The sequence below is a fragment of the Odocoileus virginianus genome, chromosome 6 (genome assembly GCF_023699985.2).
Source record: "Odocoileus virginianus isolate 20LAN1187 ecotype Illinois chromosome 6, Ovbor_1.2, whole genome shotgun sequence".
Taxonomy (NCBI): Eukaryota; Metazoa; Chordata; class Mammalia; order Artiodactyla; family Cervidae; genus Odocoileus; species Odocoileus virginianus.
In genome coordinates, this window is record NC_069679.1 from 8,456,336 (window position 1) to 8,480,090 (window position 23,755).

General features: G+C 53.3%; 1 protein-coding gene and 1 long non-coding RNA gene across 3 annotated transcripts; one reads left to right on the plus strand and one right to left on the minus strand.

Annotated features, from left to right (window-relative positions):
- Positions 1-2,130: 2,130 nt before the first annotated feature.
- CLN6 (CLN6 transmembrane ER protein) lies at positions 2,131-21,389 on the minus strand. The gene is made up of 7 exons (XM_070468706.1): positions 21,108-21,389; positions 13,324-13,438; positions 10,023-10,121; positions 8,592-8,780; positions 8,279-8,334; positions 6,722-6,844; positions 2,131-4,897 (listed from the first exon to the last, which is right to left on the minus strand). The coding sequence occupies exons 1-7, from the start codon at positions 21,275-21,277 to the stop codon at positions 4,627-4,629; spliced, it is 1,023 nt and encodes a 340-aa protein (XP_070324807.1). The 5' UTR covers positions 21,278-21,389; the 3' UTR covers positions 2,131-4,626.
- On the plus strand, positions 21,142-23,085 carry LOC139035557 (uncharacterized). 2 transcript variants are annotated; one of them, XR_011488152.1, is made up of 2 exons: positions 21,142-21,230; positions 22,178-23,085. It is a non-coding gene; the product is annotated as an uncharacterized lncRNA (long non-coding RNA). The 2 variants fall into 2 exon arrangements; XR_011488153.1 differs by having other exon boundaries at positions 21,156-21,244.
- The last annotated feature ends 670 nt before the right edge of the window (positions 23,086-23,755 follow it).

The following is a 23,755-nucleotide window of genomic DNA, read 5'->3' on the forward strand; positions in this document are numbered from 1 at the left end:
ACTGTGGACGGCAGACGGCAGGCAGGACACGGCAGGGCCTTCTGCTACTCTGGAGGAGGCGGCGGCTACCAGTTATAGAGCACTGACTTCAGATGGGCTCATCAGTTACCAGGGAAACCAGCTGGGGGCACGGGCAAGCGTGTGGACAGTCACTGATAAAGGCCTATGATTAAGAGGACTGGATGGTCCTGTGAGTGAAGTAGGGACTGGTGGAGCAGAGAGCAAGTGAAGAGCCATCCTGAGTGGCCTGGCCATACATGCCCACATATCTGGCGTGACTCTTATAATCCTGGCCCTGCCCCTCTTCTGAGATATTCCTGGGGTCAGGTGTGCAGAGGGGCATTGCAACCAGATATCACAAATGTAATTACAGATTGTTGTTACTGCTGCTTAGTCTCTAAGTTGTTTTCGATTCTTCTGCAACCCCATGATAACAGTAGCTGGAAGAATACCAAGAGTTCCCAGGTGGTGCGGTGGTAAAGAATCTGCCTGCCAACACAGAAGACACAAGAGACATCGGTTCGATCCCTGGGTTGGGAAGATCCCCTGAAGTAGCAAGTGGCTACCTATTCCAATATTCTTGCCTGGGAAATCCAATGGACAGAGAAGCCTGGCGGGCCACAGTCTATGGGGTCGCAAAGAGTTGGACATGACTGAGCACACACAGGCAATCAAGAGTAAGACACAAAGTGTGCTAAAGAGAGTTAATTCCCCAAGAGTGGACCAGCTTGGGCTGAATTTTTCGTGGCAGTCCACAGGAGGGAGACCCTGCAGTCAGACCTACCAGTGGTGAGGCCGGGACTTCCCAGGTGGCTCAATGGTGGGAAGTCTACCTGCCAATGCACAGGACATGAGTTTGATCCCAGGTCCCGGAAGATCCCACATGTCTCGGAGCAACTAAGCCCCTGCACCATGACTACTGCAGCCTGCACGTTCCAGGGCCTGAGTCACCAGCGATTAGAGCCCGGGCTGCAGCTGGTGCAACCCGTGTGCCTAGAGCCTGTGCTCCCCGAGAAGCCACTGCAGCGGGAAGCCCGCGCTCTGCAACTAGAGTCGCCCCCACGCTCCACAACTAGGGAAAACCCGTGCGCAACAATGAAGACAGCGCAGCCATGAACACATAAATAAACTGGTGAGGCCACCACAGTCACCTGGTCCCAGATCCCCTCTGCTCAGGCTAGGGAAGAAACGTAAGAGGCTTAACGGGCACAGTACAGAGAGATCGTGGCCATGAAGCAACACACAAGCAGTGACAGCATTCTGAGATCACACCACCCCAGCCTGCGGTTGGTGTCCCAGCCTGCAGTCCCCACAGCTGGCGCCGGAACCTGGAGAGGGGGTCTAACAGACCCTAGGGGTCATAGAATGGTGACTTTCTCCAGTAGAGACCCGGATGAGTGACCTCAGTAGCGGTCTCAGGTGGGGCCGAGGGGAGGACAGCTGAAGCCTGTAAGACCCTTTCTAATCCTATTCCCCATGAAGCGGCAAACCCACACCACCAGAAACTTACCTGCCAGTCCCAGGCCATGTTATACCGTGTTCCCCTGGGAGTAGGTCCTGTGGTCAGGACAAAAACAGTTGGACTTGGATGGTGCCGACTGGTTGCTTTGGGGTTACCATGGCATAGTCTCTGGGTTGAATGCTCCTGGCATATTCAGTTATAATGTGGGAGGCTTGAGTTAGCCTCCTAGTTCACATGTCAGAGAGTGGATTTCCTGTCTCACTTGCTGGTTAAGTAAGTAGTCCATCCGTCCTTCCGCTTAGCCCGGCAGCAATGGAGGAGGGTTGTAGGGCAGGTGGAAATGCCAGTGTCTGTGTCATCTTTTATAGGCCAGCTCCTGATTCTCAAGGCCCATAAAGTGGTTTCCTAGGTCACTATTGCAGCCCTTTCCCCATAGGGGGCGTGCAGCCACCAGCACGCCCTCTGGTGGTTTCCTCGGGATTTATCCAGATGCTGTTACAGGCCAGTCACTGATGTCCACCAGCGTGATCACCCCAGACCCACCTATCCATGTGCCTGTATTTCTTGGGAAACATTTTCAGGAAACTTCCCAAAGAGATCTCAGTCAAGAGGGACATGAATCTCCAACGCTCCAATGATTTACTGTGATATCTTTCCCATTCTAAATATTCTTTCATATCTAATTTTTATTCACTTTAAGTTTTCTTATCAAGCACACTCAAAACTGTGTAAGCCTCAGACCCCACAATCAGATCTGTGCCCACTTAGGTGATATCCATTAAGTCCTTGTATGGAGAACGGGCCTGGGACAGGCTTTGGAGGAAACATGAAATCAACGTAGGGAAGAACTGAGGTTACTGGGAAGGTGGGGGGCCTTGTGCTTTGAGAGGCCAAGGCTGGAGCTGGCTTACTGAACTAAGATTGTGCAGACTGTGAACTGCTAAGTGAGGCGGGGCACAAGCCACCCACACTGGGGGCAGCAGACAGCGCCCTCAGCATCCAGCTCCCACTCTGGGGAAGTGAAACCCATGGGGTCCTTTTGATTGAAGGCAGTTGGGCTTCCCTGCCAATGCAGGAGACGCAAGAGATGCGAGTTCAATCTCTGGGTCAGGAAGATCGCCTGGAGGACCCCTTGGAGAAGGAAATGGCTACCCACTCCAGTATTCTTGCCTGGAAAATCCCATGGACAGAAGAGCCTGACAGGCTACAGCCCATGGGGTCACAGAGTAGGATACAACTTAGCAACTAAACAAGTTTCAATACATCGCCACCAAGGAAGTGAAATCACAAAATTCATTGTTTCAGGTCCCAGAAGCCAGGGGGCCCAACTAGCCAGAAGGGCCGTCCTCATCCCAGATCCTGAGCAGGAGCTATTGAGCAGGACAGCAGGCATCTGTTACTCCCAAGGCGGTGGGGGCGGATGTCACTAACTTCTCATGGGTGTAAAAGATGCCTGGGAGCAAAGCAGGTCACGTGACTTGCCCAAGGCTAAGTGCCAGCCTCTCACAAACCGGCCCCCCGCCTCCCCCCAAAGGACACCCTCTCTGCTTCAGTTTCCTGAAGGCGCTAGCAGCACAGCTTGGGGGCTCCATCTGCAGACGCCCTCTGCCGGCCCCACCCCCGTGACTCTCAGCCTCCTCTGAAGAGACCTGGGACCTAGAGGAAGCCCTTCTTGCTGGTGACCCCCCAAACTCAGCATCATACTAAGTAGCACAGCCAGCCAGTGGGCAGTGGCAGCACCTGCTTCCAGCCGGGCAGGGCTGAGCAGGCCCTTGGGGTCAGCCCAGGGCTCCTGCCAGGCCCCAGACCGGCCACTCCCTCCCCTGCTCCAGGGACCCTCCTCCTCCGGCCTCCCAAATTCACACCCCAAGGAAGCAGCAGCAGCCAGTGGGGCTTGGCTCCACACCGCCTTTATTCACACTGCTCACCCCTGATGCTGCCAGCAGACGGGGACTGACCAGGGCTGGGGGAACCCTGCGTGAAAGGAGGGTTTGAGGCAGAGTCCCTGAGAGCACAGGATTGGCGGGGAGGGCAGGGGAGGCAAGGCAGGCCCCCCGGAGCCCCTCGCATGCATGCAGGCCAGCAATGCTGGGAAGTGAGGCTGCATGCCTGCAGTCGCGGGAGGAGACCTGGCCCTGGTGCTGGGGAGGGGGCGTCTTGCCAGAACAAGGCCCCCTCTCCTGGGAGCAGGGCCGCGGGCGGCAGGTGTGGATTCAGGCTGAGACACGCTGACAAGAGCCCCACGATGTCCGCCTTAGTGAGTGCAAGTACCGGAGAACTCTGCCTTCAGCGGCCGCTCAGAAACCTTGGTCAGGTGAACCAAGCGGGTGCCACGATCCTGAAGGCGGGACACAGACCGAGTTCCCGGGAGAGGAAGGCGGCCGGGAATGACCACAGCCAGACCCCAGGATCAGGCCGGCGGTTGGGGGAGGGCTGGCTCTGGCTCCCCACCCCATGCAGCCTGCGGCGGGGTGAGGATCTGGGGTGCACATACCCCTCCCAGCGTTGAAGAAGGCAGGGACAAGGAGGAACCATCCACCCCTCCCAAGGCTGCCCTGAGAGGAGACGGCAACCAGCCCACAGCCGACTGGGGACCCGTCGGCCCGTCTGCTGCAACCGTGGCCCAGGGAAGGGGGTGCATTGCAAATGGTTACACAGCAAGTTCACGGAACGCCTGCGACCTGCCCTCAGGGTCAGGGGCGCTGAGGAGTCAGCCAGGTGGTAGGTGACAGGCCAAGTTCCCTCCTGACCTCTGCCCCACCCAGGCCTCTCCCCTGCGGCCACCAGAAGACGCCCAGGGAGAGACGGCCCTGAGCAGTGAGAGAGAAGGCCGGGCCCAGCTCCTGGTCTGGACACACTGCCTCAGACTATGTCCCATCATGAAAATCGAATGGAAACTTAACCAAAACAACTCAGCCTCACAGCGATGCTCTCCATATGCGCACACACAGACACACACACACAGACACACACACCCCTATCCACAGGCACCAGGCATACTCACCCACGCTCTGAGCTGCAGGCTACACACATGTGGGTGCACGCACGCACACACACACTCAGACTCCTTCGCTGTCCATCCCCAGTGGGTGCGCACACTCCCCACGCTCACGCTCAACCATCCACCTCCCACCCACAGAGCACCAGGGGCCGCTGCTCAGGACTCAGTGTCGGCTGCTGACGTGCAGGGTGTAGAAGGCCCAGGGCTCGGGGACATAGATGACGCCCGGGTACTTCTTCCTGAGTACGGGGTCATTCCACAGCCAGGCGACCCAGAGCGCCACGAGCAGGAGGGTGAGGGCGAAGGAGGAGAAGAGGAAGAGGCCATTGCTGTCTAGGAAGAGGCGCTTGCGCTTCTGGTGCAGGACGAGGGCCAGCATGGCGAAGGAGGTGAAGATGAAGAGAATGAAGATCTGGCCCTCGGTGACCAGGTACCTGAGGAGGCAGGCGGGCAGTGAGGGGTGGGGGCGCCATGACAGCCCCCCCTGCCCAGCGTCCTGCCCTCTACCCAGGCCCCAGGCCGCCCTCCCAGCTGGTCAGAAGAGCGCGTGGAGTGAGGGGTCCACTCTGAGCCACAGCCTGTACACAGCATTCGGATTTGGCTTCTAGAATTACTATTTTTCAAAAGGTCGAGTTTGTTGCCAATATTTAAATAACAGATTACCTGCCCACATGGAGTTCTGATATCCCTGCTAACGTTAGGTTTGTATTCCCACATGACAATAACTGATGAGGAGAAAGCGGCTGCTTAGAGACAGCATGGTGCTGCAGCTTGCCACAGCTCCCACCACTCCCTACTGCCTCACTTGATGCTCTTCTATCACCAGTTTAGCCCCTAAAGGCATCTGAGTTGGGGATGGAGTTTCGGTTTATGGGGCTGTCCTGACTATCTCCTTGAAGGCGGGACACGGCCTCCTCCCCAGGGCTCCCTGCAGCTCTCAGGGCAGAACCAGGCTCAGGCCAGGAATGCATAACGCCTGCTGCAGGGCTTCTCAGAGCTTATCCCGTCTACTCCCTTGCCTCGAGAGAGAACCACCATGCTGACCCATCCCACTCAAGCGACTGCACAGCCCTGCAACTGAGTGGCTGTGTCACCTTGGGGAATTTACGTGACATCTTGGAGCCTTTGTCTTCTTACTCATAAAGGGGGCATAAGCGGCCCTAGCTCTCAAGGTTACTGATGAGAACTGTGTACTTGGAAAGGCACACTGTTCATGAATGGCCCCCTGTAGCTGTCACTGCACTGACACACCCTGGGTAAGAATGGGCGGAGCTCACTTCTCACCTCTTTCCCTCCAGCTGTGGTTGTCACCCATTCCTTCTAATCCTGTCCTCAGAGGGCATATGGATTCACCCTCATGGATCCCCACTGCTGGTCAGGGGCAGCCCCTGGAGGTGGGGGAGAAGGCCCCAGGAGAGGAGGCCTTTTTCATTTGGCTGGAGGCTTCCCCCCAGAGAAGGGCTAGGACACCCACCCTTTCTAAGACACCCACAATCCCCGGGGAGCCTGACTCCAGAGCAGAAATGACAGAGAAAAGGGAAGAGCCTGGCTGAGGCCTGGTCCTCTGGAATGGGAAGAGGAAACCAGGTGGGAAGCCCAGAGGCCATGGGATTCCCCCATAAGTATCCTTGTCCTCTCCATGATGCTTCATAGTTTACGAGCCCCTCTCTCTGGGTTCTCACCATGTCCCAAAAGGGAGACAGCCTGGTATCATCCTCATCTCACAGGGGGGGAAATTCAGCCCCCCACCCCCCACCCCGCAGGCTCTACAGGCCTCCCTGGGGCTTCCCCAACGGCCCAGAAGGTAAAGAATCGCCCGCAACACGGAAGACACAGGAGAGGCAGGTTCGATCCCCGGGCTGGGAAAATCCCCTGGAGAAGGAAATGGCAGCCCACTCCAGTATTCCTGCCTGGGAGAATCCTGTGGACAGAGGAGCCTGGTGGGCTGCAGTCCACAGGCTGGCAAAGAGCTGGAACAACTGGGCAACGAAGCACACACAGAAATTATGCCTCGACGTGGATTCTATGGGCCCTGAGGTTACACCCCGAGTGCAGAGAGGTCACACTCAGGCCCGCCTTCCTGGTCACGGAGCGGCCACCAGAAGGCACTGTCCCAGGCCCACTGAAGAGGAGGAAGCAGGGACCCCAGCGGGAGTCTCACCAGGGCTCACACGGCAGCTCCGAGGACAGGAGCACATTTTCCCTGACTGGACCACTAAGGGCCCCTCCCTGCCGCCCCAGGTCTTCCATCCACTCACCAGTAGTACAGGCCGCTGGGCACCACCAGGAGCAGGGCCGCCCCTGGCATTGAGCTCTCGGCTTCGGTGGGAGTGAAGCAGCCGCTGAAGTACATGAAGAGGATGAGGAAGAAGGGGACGTACCTGCAACAGGGAAGCCGGTGCTCAGCAGCTCGGGCCGCCCAGCCCGCCCACCCCGGCCGTCCTAGGACTGGCTGCCTGCACCACCCTCTGCGGTCTCACTTCACAGTTCACAGAAACGCCTGGTTTGGGTGAGGGGGCTTCCAGCCCCTCCCGGGCAGGGGGTCCAGGAAGGAAGATGAGGCCTGCAGATCCGAGCCATGGGGGGGGGCCCTCCTGGGGGGGGAGCGGGGGCCTCCTCCCACTGTCCCGGCCTCCTCACTCACTCCCCGCGTGTGTGCACGTCTCTCTCTGCCCCACGCACTCACCCCAAGACCAGCAGCCCCAGCCCCTCACTGCCCTGGAAAAGGGTGCACCCAGCAGGATGCTGGGAGGGGCCCGAGGTCCCAGTTGGGGGGAAGAAAAAAAAAGAGGTGGTGGTGGGGAACAGCACGTGCCGGGGGTCTCCTAGGAGCTCTGTGACGCTCCTTCACTCACACCCAGCCCCCAGCCTCACCCCCTTCCACGCACAGCTCACCCACGTACCTCCACACACACACACACACACACACACACACACACACACACGCTGCTTTCCCCACGCCCATGCCAGCTCGCACAACACCCCTTTCTGTTCCCACCGCCACTCATCTCCTTCCCCACCTTCCCCTCACCGGCCCCCACACCCTCCCAATCCTCTGCTGCCCTTTCACCTTACACCTCTCCTCCTCCCTTCCCCAGCCTTCCATGGCAAGGGTCTCGTGGCACAGGCCAGGGAGAACTGGCAAGAGGCCTGTCCGTGCAAGGATTCCCTGACTTTCTAGTCCCTAAAACAGAACCCAGAAATACAATGTAGGGCCCGTGTGACAGGAGTGAGCCCACCTCACTCGGGAGTGGGGCCACCCACGTCCAGGGTTGGCTCTGGCACCAGCTGTCAGCCCGTGGGCAAAGCCCCTCCCACCGGCCCCAGCTCATCCCGGGATAAAGTGGGGTCTGGAACAGACGACTGCCCCGGCTCGGGCCGCATCTCCTGTGGCTGAGCCCACCTTTGTGAGGTTTCCTCCACTGTGGGGTGAAGGGGCGGGAGGAAGGAGCTCCCGGGGGGTTCGGAGGGGGGGCACTAGGAGCACCCCTACTCCCACCTCGCCCCCAGCCTGGTTCAGCCGGCCCTCCTCGGCTCCCTCCTTGCCTCCGGGTCCCCATCCTCACCCTCCGGGTGAGGGGAGTTGTTTACCAGCGCAGCAGCCTCGGCCCAGGGAGGACAGCCCCTCGCTGCCCTCTAGTGGCCGCCGCGGATACTGCGGGCTGGTGGGCACGGAAGGCGGCGGGGCGAGCGCCAGAGGAGCGACAGCGCCCCCCGCTGGGGAAGAGCACGCCATTCCAGCGGCTGGGCTGGACACCTCGAGACCCCGGGGCCCCTTGTTCAGCGTCACCAGGGCCAGGGGCCCCATCACTCACCACATGGAGTGGCCCAGGTACTCATCGTAGTAGTAGAGCAGCTCAAAGGAGTCGATCTGGGGGAGCAGAGAGGGTGGGGCTTCAGGAAGGGTGTCGGGCCCACGCAGGCCCCAGGCTACCGTCCCCCTGACTGCCCATGCCTCCCTCAAATGCCCCCAGTCCCCCCCTACCGGGAGGAGGGGATCTGGGTTGGGGTATCCTAGCTTGGGGTTCGGGGGGTGGGGGGGCGACCTGCTCTATCTGGGGCGCCTGCGATGGGTTGGCAATGTCTTTGGCCTCCAGGACAGGCTGCACCGTGGAGGTGGGGGCTCACCAGCGTCTCTGGTTTGAGATTCTTGATGATGGGGTTCTCACGGACCGACAGGTGGTTCTGGTAGCCACTGAAGATCAGGCGGTGGTTCACTGAGTCGCCCACCAGGTGGATGCTGGCCCCCATGATGAAGGTGATGATGCTGACGTAGATCAGGGAGCGTGGCAAGGTGCGGGGGCACCGCTCGATGAGCTGAGGTCAGAGGGAGGCCCCACAGCATGACCCCCGACGCCATCACCACAGCAGACACCCTCTGCTTGCCCCCCTCACACCCCTAGTGGGATGGATGCCACCAGCCAGAAAGCCCTTCTCACATGGGTTCCCTTTAGGAGAGTCAGTCCAGCCTCCATCATCTCACATGATCCTTGTAAACCCAGCAGGTGCTGGGGAAGAGCACCCTCTTTGGCCCAAGAGGAAACACACTCCCCAGGGCCAGCTCATTGCCCAAGGTTAAACACACCCATATACCATGCTGGAGATGACAGCCAGGCCTTCCACACAGGCAAGCCAGGCCCTGACCTCCCACCACCCCTAGTTCTGCTTCTGGGTGGCAGGGCTGGCCTGTTGAGGCTGGGCTGCTCCCATTTCTGAGCAACTGAGCCACGCAAACAAAAATGTGGGGCAGGTGTTTCTGAAACTAAGTTATTTAACTAAAGACCCCTCTGAATTCAGAGATTACACCTCCCCTACTCTGAAAGAAAGCAAGCTAAGTCAGTCAGTTATCCTCTGTCCATGGGATTTTCCAAGCAAGAATACTGGAGTGGGTTGCCATTTCCTTCTCCAGGAGATCTTCCTGACCCAGGGATTGAACCCAGGTCTCCCACATTGCAGGCAGACGCTTTACCGTCTGAGCCACCAGGGGAGTTTGGAAATGTCTCTCTAAAAACAAAAGGACGGGGATAGTAAATGGCAGTAGTTTTAAGAGCCCTGACTTGGCAAAGTGCAAAACCAGCAGAGCAGAGAGCTTTCCAGGAGACAGCTCTGTGTTCCCAGTGGCGTCTCAAAGTCAGGCTCTCGGTCGGGAGGAGAGAGTTCACCCTGCATTGCTGCCCTTCCTGCCTCCAGGCCCCCACCTGCCTGTCCAACTGGTCCCTGACCTCTCCCTGAGCAACCCAGCCACTCCTGCCTCACCCTCCCCAAACATGGCTCCTCAAGACCGGCCTTGTTTTCAGACACTTCTGCCTGAAGGTCTCTCCCAGTTCACCCCCAGGCACACCAGGGAGGCCCAAATCACACGCCCCTCCCTGGGGAAGCCTGCTCCATCCCTCGCAGGCAGAGGCAGCCTGCCTCCCCTGGGACCTCAGGCCCTCCCCTCTGTCACAGCCTTCTTCCCCCAGAGTCAGGCAGGAGACAGCCTGATTCAGGGCACTCCCAGGGCTCAGCAGCAGGGCAGAGAAAGGGTGGGAAGGGAGAGGCGGGGCCCTGGGATCCTACCTTGAGCAGGAGGAAGGGCGTGATGATGTTGTAGGCCATGTGGAAGTAGTCCCCCACGCTGGGCTTGTTGAGCGGAAACCACTCAAGAGGGAACACCAGCTGCGGAGCAAGTGGAGAGTGCAGTTCACCAGGCATGACCCACGCCGCCCTCAGAACTGCCTCTGCGCACACTGCGTTCTTTCTGTGATCTCCTGGAATCCTCTTGGCAGCACTGGGGTGAAGGTGTTCTCAGACAAACAGTCCCAGAGAAGGCAGACTTGTCCCCAGTCACACAGTAGGTACAAACCCAGTCTGACCCCGTGTCCCTCTCCCTGTGGATACTAAACAAAGGTCCCTGGGTACCAGCCTGGGAGTTGGAAGAATCTTTGGGACTCAATCGTGCCAAAAACTTTCTGGGTGACCCTGGGGCAAGTTCTTCTCTTCTTCATGCCTCAGTTTCCCCATCTGTAACACAAAGTGTGGCCCAGATGGTCTACATGGACCCTTACTGATCTGGCTCATTAGAATGATGTCAAGAAATCCTGACCACCCAGGTGTGGAAAACATCCTGTCCACTGAGCAGATGGACCACTTCCAAATCAGGTCGGAACTATACCTTATGAAACAAAGGAGAAAATATGTGAGTTCTACAAAGTAGCTTCAGTTCTTCCTTTCCTACCTTCCTGAGATACGCCAGGGCCATTCCTCTGTCTGGAATTCCCTTGTTCTTCCTACTGGTCTACCCCAGTAAGTTCCAGCCTTGTCAGGGTTAGCGTGACAACACCTATGCAAGATCACTACACTTCCCAATATCTGCCCTGCCAAACTATACCTCTAGAACCTACCAGTGAACACGGGTAATGATCATAAATTTCAATAAAAATTTAAATGTTTATTTCTCTTAATTAAAAAATGTGCTGGATAAAACCAACCTGCAGAAATAAATCTCCCAGGAGACAGGAATCTCAATCTCTTTCTTACTTGCTGTGTGGGCATCTCTATAGCTTTATCTACAGCAAGATATATAGCTGGCTGAAACACTTGGTGATAATAAAAAATCAGAAATAGGCCAACTCTTCAACCAAACAGGACTACTTGAATACACTACAGCACATCTTTATTACAGAAAGTTAAGCAACCACCAACAGAAATGACACCTCCTTTGTGCTGACATGAAGAGATATCCACGATACAGTCTAAAGTAAAACAGAAAGTTGTAGACTAAGGTATAAAGTAAGATCTCATTTTGGTTGGGGGGGGGGAAGGATGTATACATATATGTTGCATGAATAGAGAAAGGAGTGGAAGGATGTGCCCCAAACACTCAGAAGTGGGACTAGGAAAGGGAGAGTCTCATACTGCTTTATATTACTGGGTGTGAACTCACTTGTTATGTAACTATGACATACTTTTATATAACTTGTTATATAACTATGACTACTTTTATAACTTGTAAAAGGTTTTATTTTGTAGTTATTACAAATTTGAGACTATCACGTATCCATCTGAAAAGCTCATGTATATACTGAACCTGTTCAGATGTATGCTCCTACTGAGCCCACTTAGGGTTACAGTGGCCACAGCAACTCTGAGCAGGATGGCGGGAGGTGATCTGCCCCACCGGGGAGCCCTACTGGGCCAGATGAGGCTAGTCCTAGTGAGTGAGGAGAGCCACGAGCTACCCTGGCCTCATCTCCCCTCTCCCCAGAACACCAGTTTGATGGGCAGCTCCTCTGTCCCCTGGTAAGTGAACCTTCAGCTCAGGTCAGCTGGTCCAACCAGTCTTCTTACAGATGAGAGAGCCAAAGCCCAGATGAACTTGCCCCAAATCACCTACAAACCTGACTGGTGCCCTGCCTCCTGGCTCAGTCCCTTTTCTTTCACCTACATTTAAAAAACAACTTGTAAACCTTACCAAAAACCTGCAGAAAGGAGACTCAACATCCACCATACCTCCTCCCTGAAACCACTGCCAGCAGCTTTCTTTCATCCCCTTGAAGTCTTGGATCCCACGTATACAAGATCGTTAGGGCTGTTACTGACTGACAGGCAGTTCATATGCATGCCACCCAGGCATCTGTTTTCTCCTTAAACATTCCAGGATGCTCCTCTATAGTACCCATGATTCCTGTTCACTGCCCAGGTGGCATCCTCTATCCTACATACAGCAAAGCTGATTTACCCAGTCCCTACTGCTGGACACGCAAGTCCCTTCCAGGTTTGGCCACTGTAAGCAACACTGCAGTGAACACCTTTGGTACAGAGGCTGTCGTCTCAGTGATCATATTCAGGGCAGATTCTAGGAAAGGGTCGTACTGAGCCAGGCAGGATGAACATATTAGGGTTCTGGATATAATCATGATGGAAAGGGGTGGTGGGCTCTGGGGCCAGAGTGCCCAGGTTGGGGTGGGGATGGCAGATGCTGGCTCCTCCACTTGCTGATTGGGTGACCCTGAGCCAGTTATTTACACTCAAGCCTTCTCATCTATAAAACTGAGATTAACAATAGCATTGATGGGAGAACTAAAGAAGTTTAAACACATAAAGATCTTAACTGCTATTTCTAGCTTACTGTTAGTATTGTTATTCATTCAGTACAAGAATACTGAGACATATCTTGCTAGGCACTATCTAAGTACTAGTTATCACCTTGACCAACTGCTTTCCCAAAGGACTTCGCTACTTTGCATTATCACTAGCATGTACGAAGTGTCAGCTTCAGTGCTGGATATTGTTGTTTTTACCACCCACATGCAAAAATTAACACCTCAGCACATGGTGATACCTCACTCAATTTTTTTCCACCTTCTGTTACCTATCTGTCTATTCATCTAGCTGTCTAACTGCTCATGACAAGTGAGGGGCTTCGGTGCTCTTCCAGTGTTAATCTCCACAGAGACCACCACTGTACACTGAGGCATGGAGTAGCCTTGGAGAGAAGGGGACGGTTTCACCAGGCTCAAGTCTATGACATGCACACTCAGCCCATACTCTTCACCTCCAGAAAACACAATTCTATCCCAAGGCTGCAGGGAAGGCTGGTGGGATCCTTTCCCATAGTCCACTGTCTGAATTGGTGCTTTGGGTAAACCTGAATGTGAGATACTGGGGCGGATGGTGGGGGGCACAGTATGACTGCTCAGATCCCCCGCTCCCTGGCAGCTGCCACCCTGGTTACAGCCACAGAACTAAGGGACCTCATCCCGGCCTATTCTCACAGTGTACCGGGAAGCGCAGGACTTGTCTGAGGTCACTCTGATCATTCAGATCACACTGTCCCCACACTGCCGGTCGGGGGTTGCATCCACAGCTTCACGCTCACCATGGCTATGGGGCGGCCAAAGTCCAGAACCCAGTTCTGCAGGGTGAAGTAGAACCAGAGGTCAAGGTGGAAGGGAGCCGTGGCAGCGGCCTCATCAGCCTTGACGGCGCCGTGCCTGGGAAAGATGTAAACGAAAGCAGTCAGCCCTTCTCTCCTCCATGGGAAGATTCCCCACCAGGACAAGCCATAGGGATTTGTGGGCGGGAGGAAACACACGGGATTAAGTTCTAGGAAAAGGTTTTGCTGTACTGGGGCCTGGGGGAAGGGGTCCAGAGATGGACTCCGTCTACCCTGACAGTTGCTTCTCTAGGATCCAAGAAGGAAAATACTCAACAGATACAATCACGGTTGGGCTCTCTCACCTATAGACTGACGGGGAGATCGGATGGGGCAGAGGATGCAAATGTGGCTGAAAGGCATGACACACGGTGATGGATGATGATAGCTAGGCTTCACTGGACATTTTCTGTATTCCAGGCACCACTCCAGCTGTTTACATGTACCATCTCATTTAACTCTCGTAATCCTCACGGAAACCTCTGAGGTTATGCTATTACCCTCATTTTACCAGTGAAAAGCTGAGCCCAAGATGCTAAGTGCTGCAGGTGCTGTGCTCAGTTGCCCAGTTACGTCTGACTCTGTAACCCCATGGACTGCAGCCCGCCAGGCTCCTCTGTCCATGGGGATTCTCCAGGCAGGAATACTGGAGCCCCAGATGATTACGTTTCAGAGCTTCTGTTGTTAACCTCTAATCTTACAGCCACAGGTTTCCCTGGTGGCTCAGTGGTAAAGAATCTGCCTGCCAATACAGGAGACGAGATGTGGGTTTGATCCCTGTGTCAGGAAGACCCCCTGCAGAAGGAAATGGCAAGCCACTCCAGTATTCTTGCCTGGGAAATCCCACGGACAGAGGAGATGGGTAGACTACAGTCTACGGGGTGGCAGAAGAGTCGCAAATTTATGACTACACAGCGACACTGTATTCACAGTGGTTTGTTCACGGGATGGGCGTGTGACCTGAGACGGACCAATAAGAGCCCCTTAGTGAGATGTGACTTATAGACGGTAGGCTGAGATGAACGCGGGGCTTCCCTTTCTCTTGGTTTCTGAACGATGAGGAGGTAGGAATGGAGGCAGGAATGTCCTTCCTCTCACCAATCCACAGTAAAACCTAAGGAGGAAGCCAGCAAGAATAAGGTGATGAGGGGGATGTGGCAAGAAGCAGAGCACCATCTTTGGATGCCCATCCCTTCTGCAAAGCAGTCAGCCATCTGTTCTTCACAGGTGAGCTGAAGTTCAAGGGCAGGAAACATGCCACCTTCTCCAAGAAGGCTTCCCTGACGAAGCTTTCCCCAAAGCCCACTACCAGAAGGACTTCATCTCTAATGCCCACCCAGGCCACGACATCACAGAGCTGGAGTTTTGCTCTTACTGAGACCCTCAAGAAGAAGGGTGATTTTAAGGTTCCTGCAACTCACCAATCTCCCCATCAGAGTACAAATCCTCTTTAGAGCATCCCCGCCGCTACTCGCACACCTTCAATGACAAGCAGTCACCTCCTCCTGAGATGACTCAGGTGTGAGTTACACTGCCCCGTTAGCGCCCAGACCAGGAGCTGTGGACAAGTGCCTGTATTCTCCAGAATTTTCAGCTCAGAACCTGATTTATGCCCAGTGATTACTGGCTAATATAAAACAATCCCAGTTACCAGTTACTTATAGCACTACCAAGGGCTTCCCAGGTAGCGCTAGTGGTTAAGGACCCCCTGCCAATGCAGGACACTCAGGAGACCTGGTTCAATCCATGGGTTGGGAAGATCCCCTGGAGAAGGAAATGGCAACCCACTCCAGTATTCCTGCCTGGAGAATCCCATGGACAGAGGAGCCTGGTGGACTATACAGTCCACGAGGTCGCAGAGAGTCAGACATGACTGAAGTGACTTAGCATGCACCTACTCGTTCATTTCAGTGGCTAATCAAACATTAGCTTAGAGGCACCATGAAGGTTTCCCTCTGTCAGCACTGCTATTGCTTCTGTAATTTTCTGGGATCCTTTTCAGCCAATTCCAAGAATGGTCCGCACTGGGTTGCTAGAGCAACTCAGAGACAGGAAGGCAAGCTGTGGAGGAACTCATTATCCTCTGGTGGCAGGATGAATGGGTGGAGTGGGTTTTTCCAGATCAGCTAAGTCTTCCTGGCCATCCCCTCTGATCACTGCCTACTTACCGTGTGCCATGCTAGAAGCTCCACCAGCACCATCCCATCTAAGCCCCACAGCAATACCAGGAGACTGCTACCCTCTCATTTTACAAATGAGGAAACTAAGGCTTAACCAAGGTCACCTGCCCTAATAAGAAGCTGCATCAACTATTCCTTCTGCCACACTATTTCCCATTCCCTCCTCCCCCTGGTCAAAGATGATGTTCCCTGAGACAGAGGGAAGGCCCAAAACCCAGGTCAGCCCAGTGGGACTTTTCTAACTAGAGTTGAAAAGAGCACCCTCCTTTCTGTGCTGTGGGGCTAAAGATGAGAGCCCGAGGGCCCGGGGCTGCCTGTGGCCAAGGTACCAGCCTCAAGGGACAAGTCAGATAAGAATGAAACGGCCCTGCAGAGAAGAGGAGGAAAAGGCCTGAGAGGGTTCACATTCCCACTTCCAGGCATCCCCAAGGCAACAGTTTGGCCACAAGTGCCAAGACATTCCTTTTTGCTAAGGGTGCCGCAGTTCACACTGGCTTTCTGTCACTCTGCAACCCAGGAGTCCTGGAGTGCACAGAATTCAAACTGAGGTCTATAAGGATTCCAGACCTGTGCTTTAAGTCATCTGTTATTCTGCTGCTGATTACTATCAGCTATAGAATATATCAGGAGATCAAGATACAGAAGGACAGGTGTGGCCTGGAGCAGTATGCAAAGCCTGAAGGAAGGAATGGAGCCTGGAAACATGGGTGGGTGGATTCATGTTGGCAGAAAAGCAGTGAGAGTGCAGCGTCAAAAGCCTGGAGGTTGGAGTGAAAACGGCGCTGCAGGGAGCTGAGATGCCTGGCTTACTAGTGGAAGGAAGAGAAGGAGGGGCTGCCGGGCCTTCAGACTGGGCAGATGCTCAGAGACGACTAACCGTGAGGACAGTCTGAGATGAGTATGAAATGAGTGACTGGTACAGAAGTCCCACTATGCCCTTCCCCTTCATGACCATCAAGGCAAGGCCTCGAAAAGCAGGCAGGAACAACCTCCAGGCCTGAAGAGCTTAGATGAGGAAGAAGGAGAACAGTCTTCACTGTTGGGACTTCCCTGGTGGTCCGGTGGCTAAGACTCTGAGCTCCCAATGCAGGGGGCCCAGGTTCGATCCCTGGTCAGGGAACGAGATCACATATGCCAAACTAAAGAGCCCACAGGCCGTGATGAAGATCCAGTGTGCTTCAATGAAGACCTGGTGCAGCCAAATAAATAAATAGATAAACATTAAAGAAAAAAAAAAAAAGGTCCTCAGTGTTCTGTTCTGGAAACTTTCAGAGCAGGATGGTAAAGAAAATAAAAGGCATTTTGCAAGCTCAGGAAGCGCTTCGTGTGAGTCTCTGGAAGCTGTGGATAGCAAGCACGTACTCAGGGCTTGAGGACTGTTTCCTCCTCCACCTCAGGAGGCACCTCAGTCAACTGGGATCCCTGCCGCGAGTCCAGCCTGGCTGAGCAGAGCAGAAAGAAAAAGGGCAAGTGCAAGGCTGACACCCAACTTGGGAATCAAGACGGGTGAGCATCTGTTTTCTTCTGCTGGGACTCTGAGCACAGGAGGCAGACCATGGAGAGTGAAGGCGTCCTCTCCCCCAGCGCTGTCCTGGGGACGAGCATCCTCATGCTAACCCAAGTACCTGAGTCCACAGACACGGAGTCCCCAGACTGCCAGCTCTGGGCCCCAGTCATCAGAAACTGCTGCCGAGAGCGATGAAAGCACAAGGGCAGGTAACCCAAGACAAGGATGGCCTTTTCACTCCTCCACAGCCTTACAAGCCTACCATCTGGGAAAACGGATACCCCGACAGTTGGAGACTACATACCATACAGCGCATAACATACAGATGAGATATTCAGAGCAGTCGGTTGTATCTGCAGGACTGCCTGGCAGAAAAGGAAGGCGTCTCAGCCACCGGGAGTCAAGGAGAGAGCTATGAATGGGGACGAAAGAGGGACTGATTTGGGTTCTATATGCACAATGGTAAAATACCTGACATGATGAGAATTTTAAACAAAAAATGAGAAAACAAAAACAAAAAAAAAAAAAAAGAGAAAAAAGGAAAGGCAATTTGAAATCCCAGGAAAAACAAAAGCAATGTAAGAAAGCAAATGTAATTTTTAAACTTACTGGACTCTGAAGGGAACAATATTTACATGGCTTAACAAATAAAAACGTACATTGATTTTCAAAGTTTAGAATCAATTCACAAACAAAACATGGAAAGCAATTACGGTTAAAAAACAGCAGGTAAACACTGTCAACCTTGACCACTTGAAAGTAAAACTATAGATGACAGGAGCTGGAGAAAGGGTAAAGAAAGCTAAAACTTCGGGTAGGAGAATAACAGTATTCTTTTAAGAAGGAATCAAGAGATACTGCCCTTATTTTAAATTAACTATACTTCAATAAATAAATAAACTTTATTTTAAAAGATACTGCTTTATAGTTGACCAAAACAGAAATAATGGTATTACATATTTCCTAAGGCTACAGAGGTAACAAAGAGCAAAACTAAAAATGGTGATAAAAAGAACTATCTTGTGGAGAAGGAAGAGGTATGAGTAAACCAAATTATAACAGGATAATTAGTAGGTCAACATTAGCTTCAGAGGCTAAAAATTGATAAACTAAGAAATAGCAGTTGAGCATAACTTTTGTGTGTGGGCTCTGGAGCCTGCCTGGGTTCACATCCCAGCTCTACCACTAACCAAATCATGAGCAAGTTACCTCATGGGCCTCAACATTCTCATCTGTAAAATGGGGGATAATAGTATCAAGTATTCAAGAGCTGTGGTTGGATAATAGTATATCCTACTTCAAGAGTTGTGGTTGGAAAAAAAAAGTTGTGGTAGAATTAAATTACGCAAAAACCTTTTTCAATGCAAAAACTTAAGAGCAGGGCCTGGTCCACAGAAATTGGTATGTATGTAGTATTTGTTACTATTATTGAGAAATATGAATTTAATTCTGATAGAAACAGCTAAAAGAAGCTAACATGGTTGTCTCTGGTACTAGAGAGAGGTGGAAAAAGAACCACTGCTTTTTACTCTAAGCCTGTCTATGCAATTTTATTTATTTATTTATTTTCAACATATAAAATTGATTTTATTTTTTCTATACTTTGATTAAAACAGCATTCAGTAACATACTATAACACTAAGCATTTCAAATAAAATTGGTGATCAAGAAGGGCATAACCTCCTTCTGCATGACAACTGTGGATTTTAATTGGAAAAATCCTAAGTAAGAATATCCAAAACATATTTAAACCACTTGAGCACTTGATTTTTCCATGTCCTTTGCATCTAGATTGAACAGACCACAGGAAATTTCAAAGACTGATTGCTGAATCTCCTTATCCTCAGAATCTCCTCCTTCCAAAAGCCAGTACAGTGGCTCCATTATGGACTGTAGATTAGATGAGCGAGGCGATGCTCAAGGACAAATTTCAGTCAACACTTGGAGGAACCCCACAGTTCAGACGTGAACTTAGCTGAAAACATCCAAACGTATTATGGAAGCATCATACTCATAACCGAGAGCCCAGAGCGGCGCAGGGCACCACCGCGTCCATCCCGTCCACGGCCGGACGGACGCAGCTCGAGAGGCAGGAAGCCCGGCTGAGACGCAGAGGGTACGCAGTGGCAGGGTGGATGCGGGGCTCACCTCTCCTCCTGCAATTTTATTTACTCATGGGCACGGACTGAAACCTGTTAACGGAGCACGTGAAAACTGGAATAGGGAGTGAGCACTTTGTCACTAGAAGTGTGTAAGCAAAGCATGGATGGAGCAGAGGAAATCCAAGCATCCTAGGAGTTGGACAGGGTGATTCTGCCTACTGTCTTGTGCAGCAATGAGACTGAGAACAGGAGGGCAAAGGGTAGGGGAGGTGGGCAGAGAGACCCCAGAAGAGAGCCAGCCCTTTATGCAATCCCCAGGAGATCCTGGCTGGTGGGGAGCTCATGCAGGAGTCGAGAGGAACATCACCCCTGAGCTGCCAGAGTGGAGCAGTAAGAACAGAAACCAGAAGCCCTAGGTTCACGCCCTGGTTCTTGCCAGCAAACGATGTAACCTCTCTAGGTCTCGGTTTCCACATAAGAAAACACAAAAAAGACAGGAAGACACTGCATGTGGAAACACTGCACAAATCAAGTGGAGACCATGTCTGAGGCTCACAGACAGTTCTAGCTGGGCGGCCACAGGTCACGGCAAAGACTCCCAATTTGTAGGGGATCCAGAACCCAGATGTGCTTTAGCAGCAGGAGGAAGAGCTACTCTCAGCCGAGTCTCTCAGATTTCCTCCCTTATCCCAAATCATACCACAAACTTCCTGAAACTGACGACCAGCACACTAGTGCTTGAAAATCTTCCATGGCTCCCCTGTGCCCTACAGAACAAAAGCTGCACCCTTAACCTGCCATTTAGAGCAGAAACTAGGGTGAGGCAAGTGAAACACATGGGACCCAACATTTGAGGAGGTACACGTGGGCCATAGAAGATTTTTGAGCACTAGTGTCCCAAGAGTGAGCCTCTCCTTAAATTTTGCACTCTAAGCTCTCACTCTGGTCCCAGTTCGGCGGCCTTAAAGGCCCTTCACAGTCTATATTCCTCTTGCCACTGCACACACAGAAAGCAGCAGCATAACTGCACTCCTTGCCTTTCCAAGCTTTCCCAGAGCTGAAATAGCCTTTATTCCCTTGTCACCTGCTGAGTACTTTGAGATGCAGCTTAAGCGCCACTTCCTCCAGGAAGCCCTCCAAGTCGATCTCTCAACTCCTGGCCTCTGTTCCTACCAGGTCCTACTGGACTGTGGGGTCCTCCGGGCTTCACTTTACCCACCCCTGGCACAGCGCTGGGGCACACCAGAGATGATTAATGAATGCCCGCTCTATGCAATGAATGTCTGTGACCTGTAAAACGGGATGAAGGTAGAGTGAAGAGGAAGATTAAAGGTGGCTTCTGTACCTCTTCCTCGGACCCAAGCGCCTGGCCTCAACTATCAATACATAAACCAGTAACTTCCCCTTGCTGAGAGAAGGGAACAGCAACCGTGTCGGTAAAGCCCTTCCTGGTTCTTTCTCTGAAGGGGAGTTTCCACACTTCGCTGTCTCTTCCATTAGCATTCCCAACATTCTGGGTTCCTCGGGACAAGGAGTGAGCCTCCCGTTAACACCAGTATCCAAATCCTAGTCATGGTTAGAAGGACCCCGAGAACTTGGGTTGGTACCCGGGGCTTGCAGGCGCTTTGGGGGCCCTAGTGAGCAGCGGTGTCCTCTGGGCTCGCCGCCACCGCCCCCTTCCCGAGTTTCTTGGATACCAGATGAGCGATCGTCCCGGAGCCGGCCGGGCCATGGGGGCCGCTGATCGCCGCGGCTGAGACTCCCTGGGTCCCGGGGTTCCCCCAAGAAGCCGCGGAGGCGTGGCTCAGGCGAGTGGGCGAGGGAGCAGATGCCGGCGTAGCGCCGGGAAGACCCAAGCCGGGTCCGCGGCCCCGACCCCCGCCCGCAAGATCACGTGGCTGGGCCGCGGTTCCGCTCCGCCCGCCGGCGCGCGCCCACCTGGCCTGCAGGAAGGAGGCGCCCGGCTGCGCGCCGGGGCCGCCCGCCGCTCCCGGGTGCTGCCGCCTCCGAGCCGCCGCCTCCATGCCTAACCTTCCGGCCAGGCCCTTCGCGCCGCCGCCGGTAGCTGCAAACAGGTTCCGCGGGCCGAAGGCTGCGAAAGCGAACATCCAGCGCGGGGGCGGGCTGGGGCGGGCACGAGGGCGAGCGCCGGCCCCGAGGCGCGGGCCGGGGTGGGGCCGGCGGGGGCCGGGACCACGAGACGCGCCGCCGAGCGAGGGAGGCGGGGCGTCCTGGCGGGGAAGGAGGGGCCCAGGACCGTGGCCGGCGGGGCGAAGGGGCGGAGGGAGGGGCGCACGGCGTGGGGCCTACTCGGGCTGCGATCTGCTGGGGTCCCGCGTGTGGCCGGGGGCAGGAATCGGCCTAGGCTACCCGAAACCTGAATATTAAGTCAAGGGTGGGCTAGGGACGTGGGGGAAAGGCCAGTTCGACCTAAATACTCCCCTTGGGGAGGAGCCGGGACTGGATTTCCCTAGTCCTTGCGGACCTGAAGGCTTTGGGGGAGGGGCTCAGGTCCTTTGCGGCTGTGCTAGCCACATTCCTTAGATGGAAGATAGCACTCCTTAAAATGTCAGCTCAGTGGCCTTTGACGCTGGGAATTAAAAATCAATGGGATAGGTTAGGACGCATAAAAGAGCGAATTCTTTCCAAGTTGGGGTGGATGCAGATTCCGATTGTGGCTTTGTCACTCTTCTGGACTCTGTGGCTTCATAAAAGTTACTTCCCTTCTCTTCCATTCAAACATGTACTAACTCCTGAGCAGTCCCTCATCTTCAAGAATGGATGACCAATACCCTAGGAAGACTTACGTGGGGATGAAATGGAGCAGGACTCATGGTCCAACCCCCCCCCCCCCCAATATCTTTTGCCTGCCTTTTGCCTGTGGAAAATTTAGCCTAAAATGAGTTTAATCAGAGAAGTGAGAAATGCTGAAACAAAGGTAAACAGTCAAAAGAAACCAAAGAATGTACTCATTAAGCATAGTCAAAGACCTTTAATTTCTTCTACAGGGCTATAGATAATATTTGGAGCCATATGCTGTGAGCTGTCTTAGAGAGACTAAAACACGAGGTAGAGAAGTTAACTACGGGATGACCAGACTGAGCCCAGGACATGAGCTGCCACAGTTCTGAGAACTGACCACAAAGAAATGGTAACAAATGGACCCTGGAACTGAAGATTAATTGTACCTAAAACAATCAAGATGACACTGGCCAGAACACTGATGACCAATTTGAAGATGATTGTCAGAGGTGACTTTGCTATTTCTGCATGTAGCCCCCTGCTCATGAGTCAATCAGTTCAGTTGCTCAGTTGTGTCCGACTCTTTGTGACTCCATGAACTGCAGCTGGCCAGGCTTCCCTGTCCATCACCAACTCCTGGAGCTTACTCAGACTCATGGCTGTCATGTCGGTGATGCCATCCAACCATCTCATTCTCTGGCATCCCCTTCTCCTGCCTTCAGTCTTTGCCAGCATCAGGGTATTTTTCAATGAGTCAGTTCTTCACATCATGTGGCCGAAGTATTGAAGCTTCAGCTTCATCATCAGTCCTTCCAATGAATATATAGGACTGACTTCCTTTAGAATGGACTGGTTGGATCTCCTTGCAGTCCAAGGGACTCTCAAGAGTCTTCTCCAACACCACAGTTCAAAAGCATCAATTCTTCAGTGCTCAGCTTTCTTTATGGTCCAACTCTCACATCCATACATGACTGCTGGAAAAGTCATAGCTTTGACTAGATGGACCTTTGTTGGCAAAAGTGCAGTGTCCCTCCTCACTCTGTCTATAAATGCTCTCACCTCCTGCTTATGGTGGGCGGGAAGGGGAGGTGGGGAGTTGGCCTTTGGACTTATGTCCTCTCCCCTACCCCCTCCCCAGTTGCCGGCATCTGAAATAAACTTTCCTTTCCACCAACCTGGCCTGTTTATTGGCTTCTGACTGGCGAGAAGCCAGACCCCGCACACATACATTTCAGTAATAGGGGGACTGGTAAATGGTGGGGTGGAGGTGGGGAAGACAGTGAATACTGTGAGGCTGGAGACCTGGAGGGGATTGTGTCCGACAAGGCTTCTGGAGGAGAGATTAGGGAGCTGAACTCCACTTGCTGAGGTGGAGCACAGCCGATTTACTGAGGAGCTGCGGTTGCTGGAAAAAAGCACAGCCTAAAGGGTTGAGAATTATGTTTTATTCGGGGACATTACTGAGTGCTGTAGACCAGTATACAGCCTCTCAGACAGCTCTGAGGAATCATTCCAAAGAGATAAGGGTGAAGCCAGGATGTTCTGTTCAGTTGCTAAGTCGTGTCCAACTTTTTGCAACCCCATGGATTGCAGCAATCCACAAGTTTGCTCAAATTCATGTCCATTGAGTTGGTAATGCTATCTAACCATCTCATCCTCTGCTGCCCCCTTCTCCTTTTGCCTTTAATCATTCCCAGCATCAGGATCTTTTCCAGTAAGTCAGCTTTTCACATCAGGTGGCCAAAGTGTTGGAGCTTCAGCTTCAGCATCAGTCCTTACAATAAATATTCAGGGTTGATCTCCTTTGGGACTGACTGGTTTGATCTTCTTGCTGTTTGAGGGAG

Coding starts and splice junctions, on each gene's coding strand:
- CLN6 (XM_070468706.1), bottom strand. CDS start 21,277: ATGTTCGCTTTCGCAGCCTTCGGCCCGCGGAACCTGTTTGCAGCTACC. Junction 13,439..21,107: donor GCCTCCTTCCTGCAGGCCAG/GTGGGCGCGCGC, acceptor CATCTTTCCCAG/GCACGGCGCCGTCAAGGCTG. Junction 8,781..10,022: donor CGCCCTTCCTCCTGCTCAAG/GTAGGATCCCAG, acceptor CTCTGACCTCAG/CTCATCGAGCGGTGCCCCCG.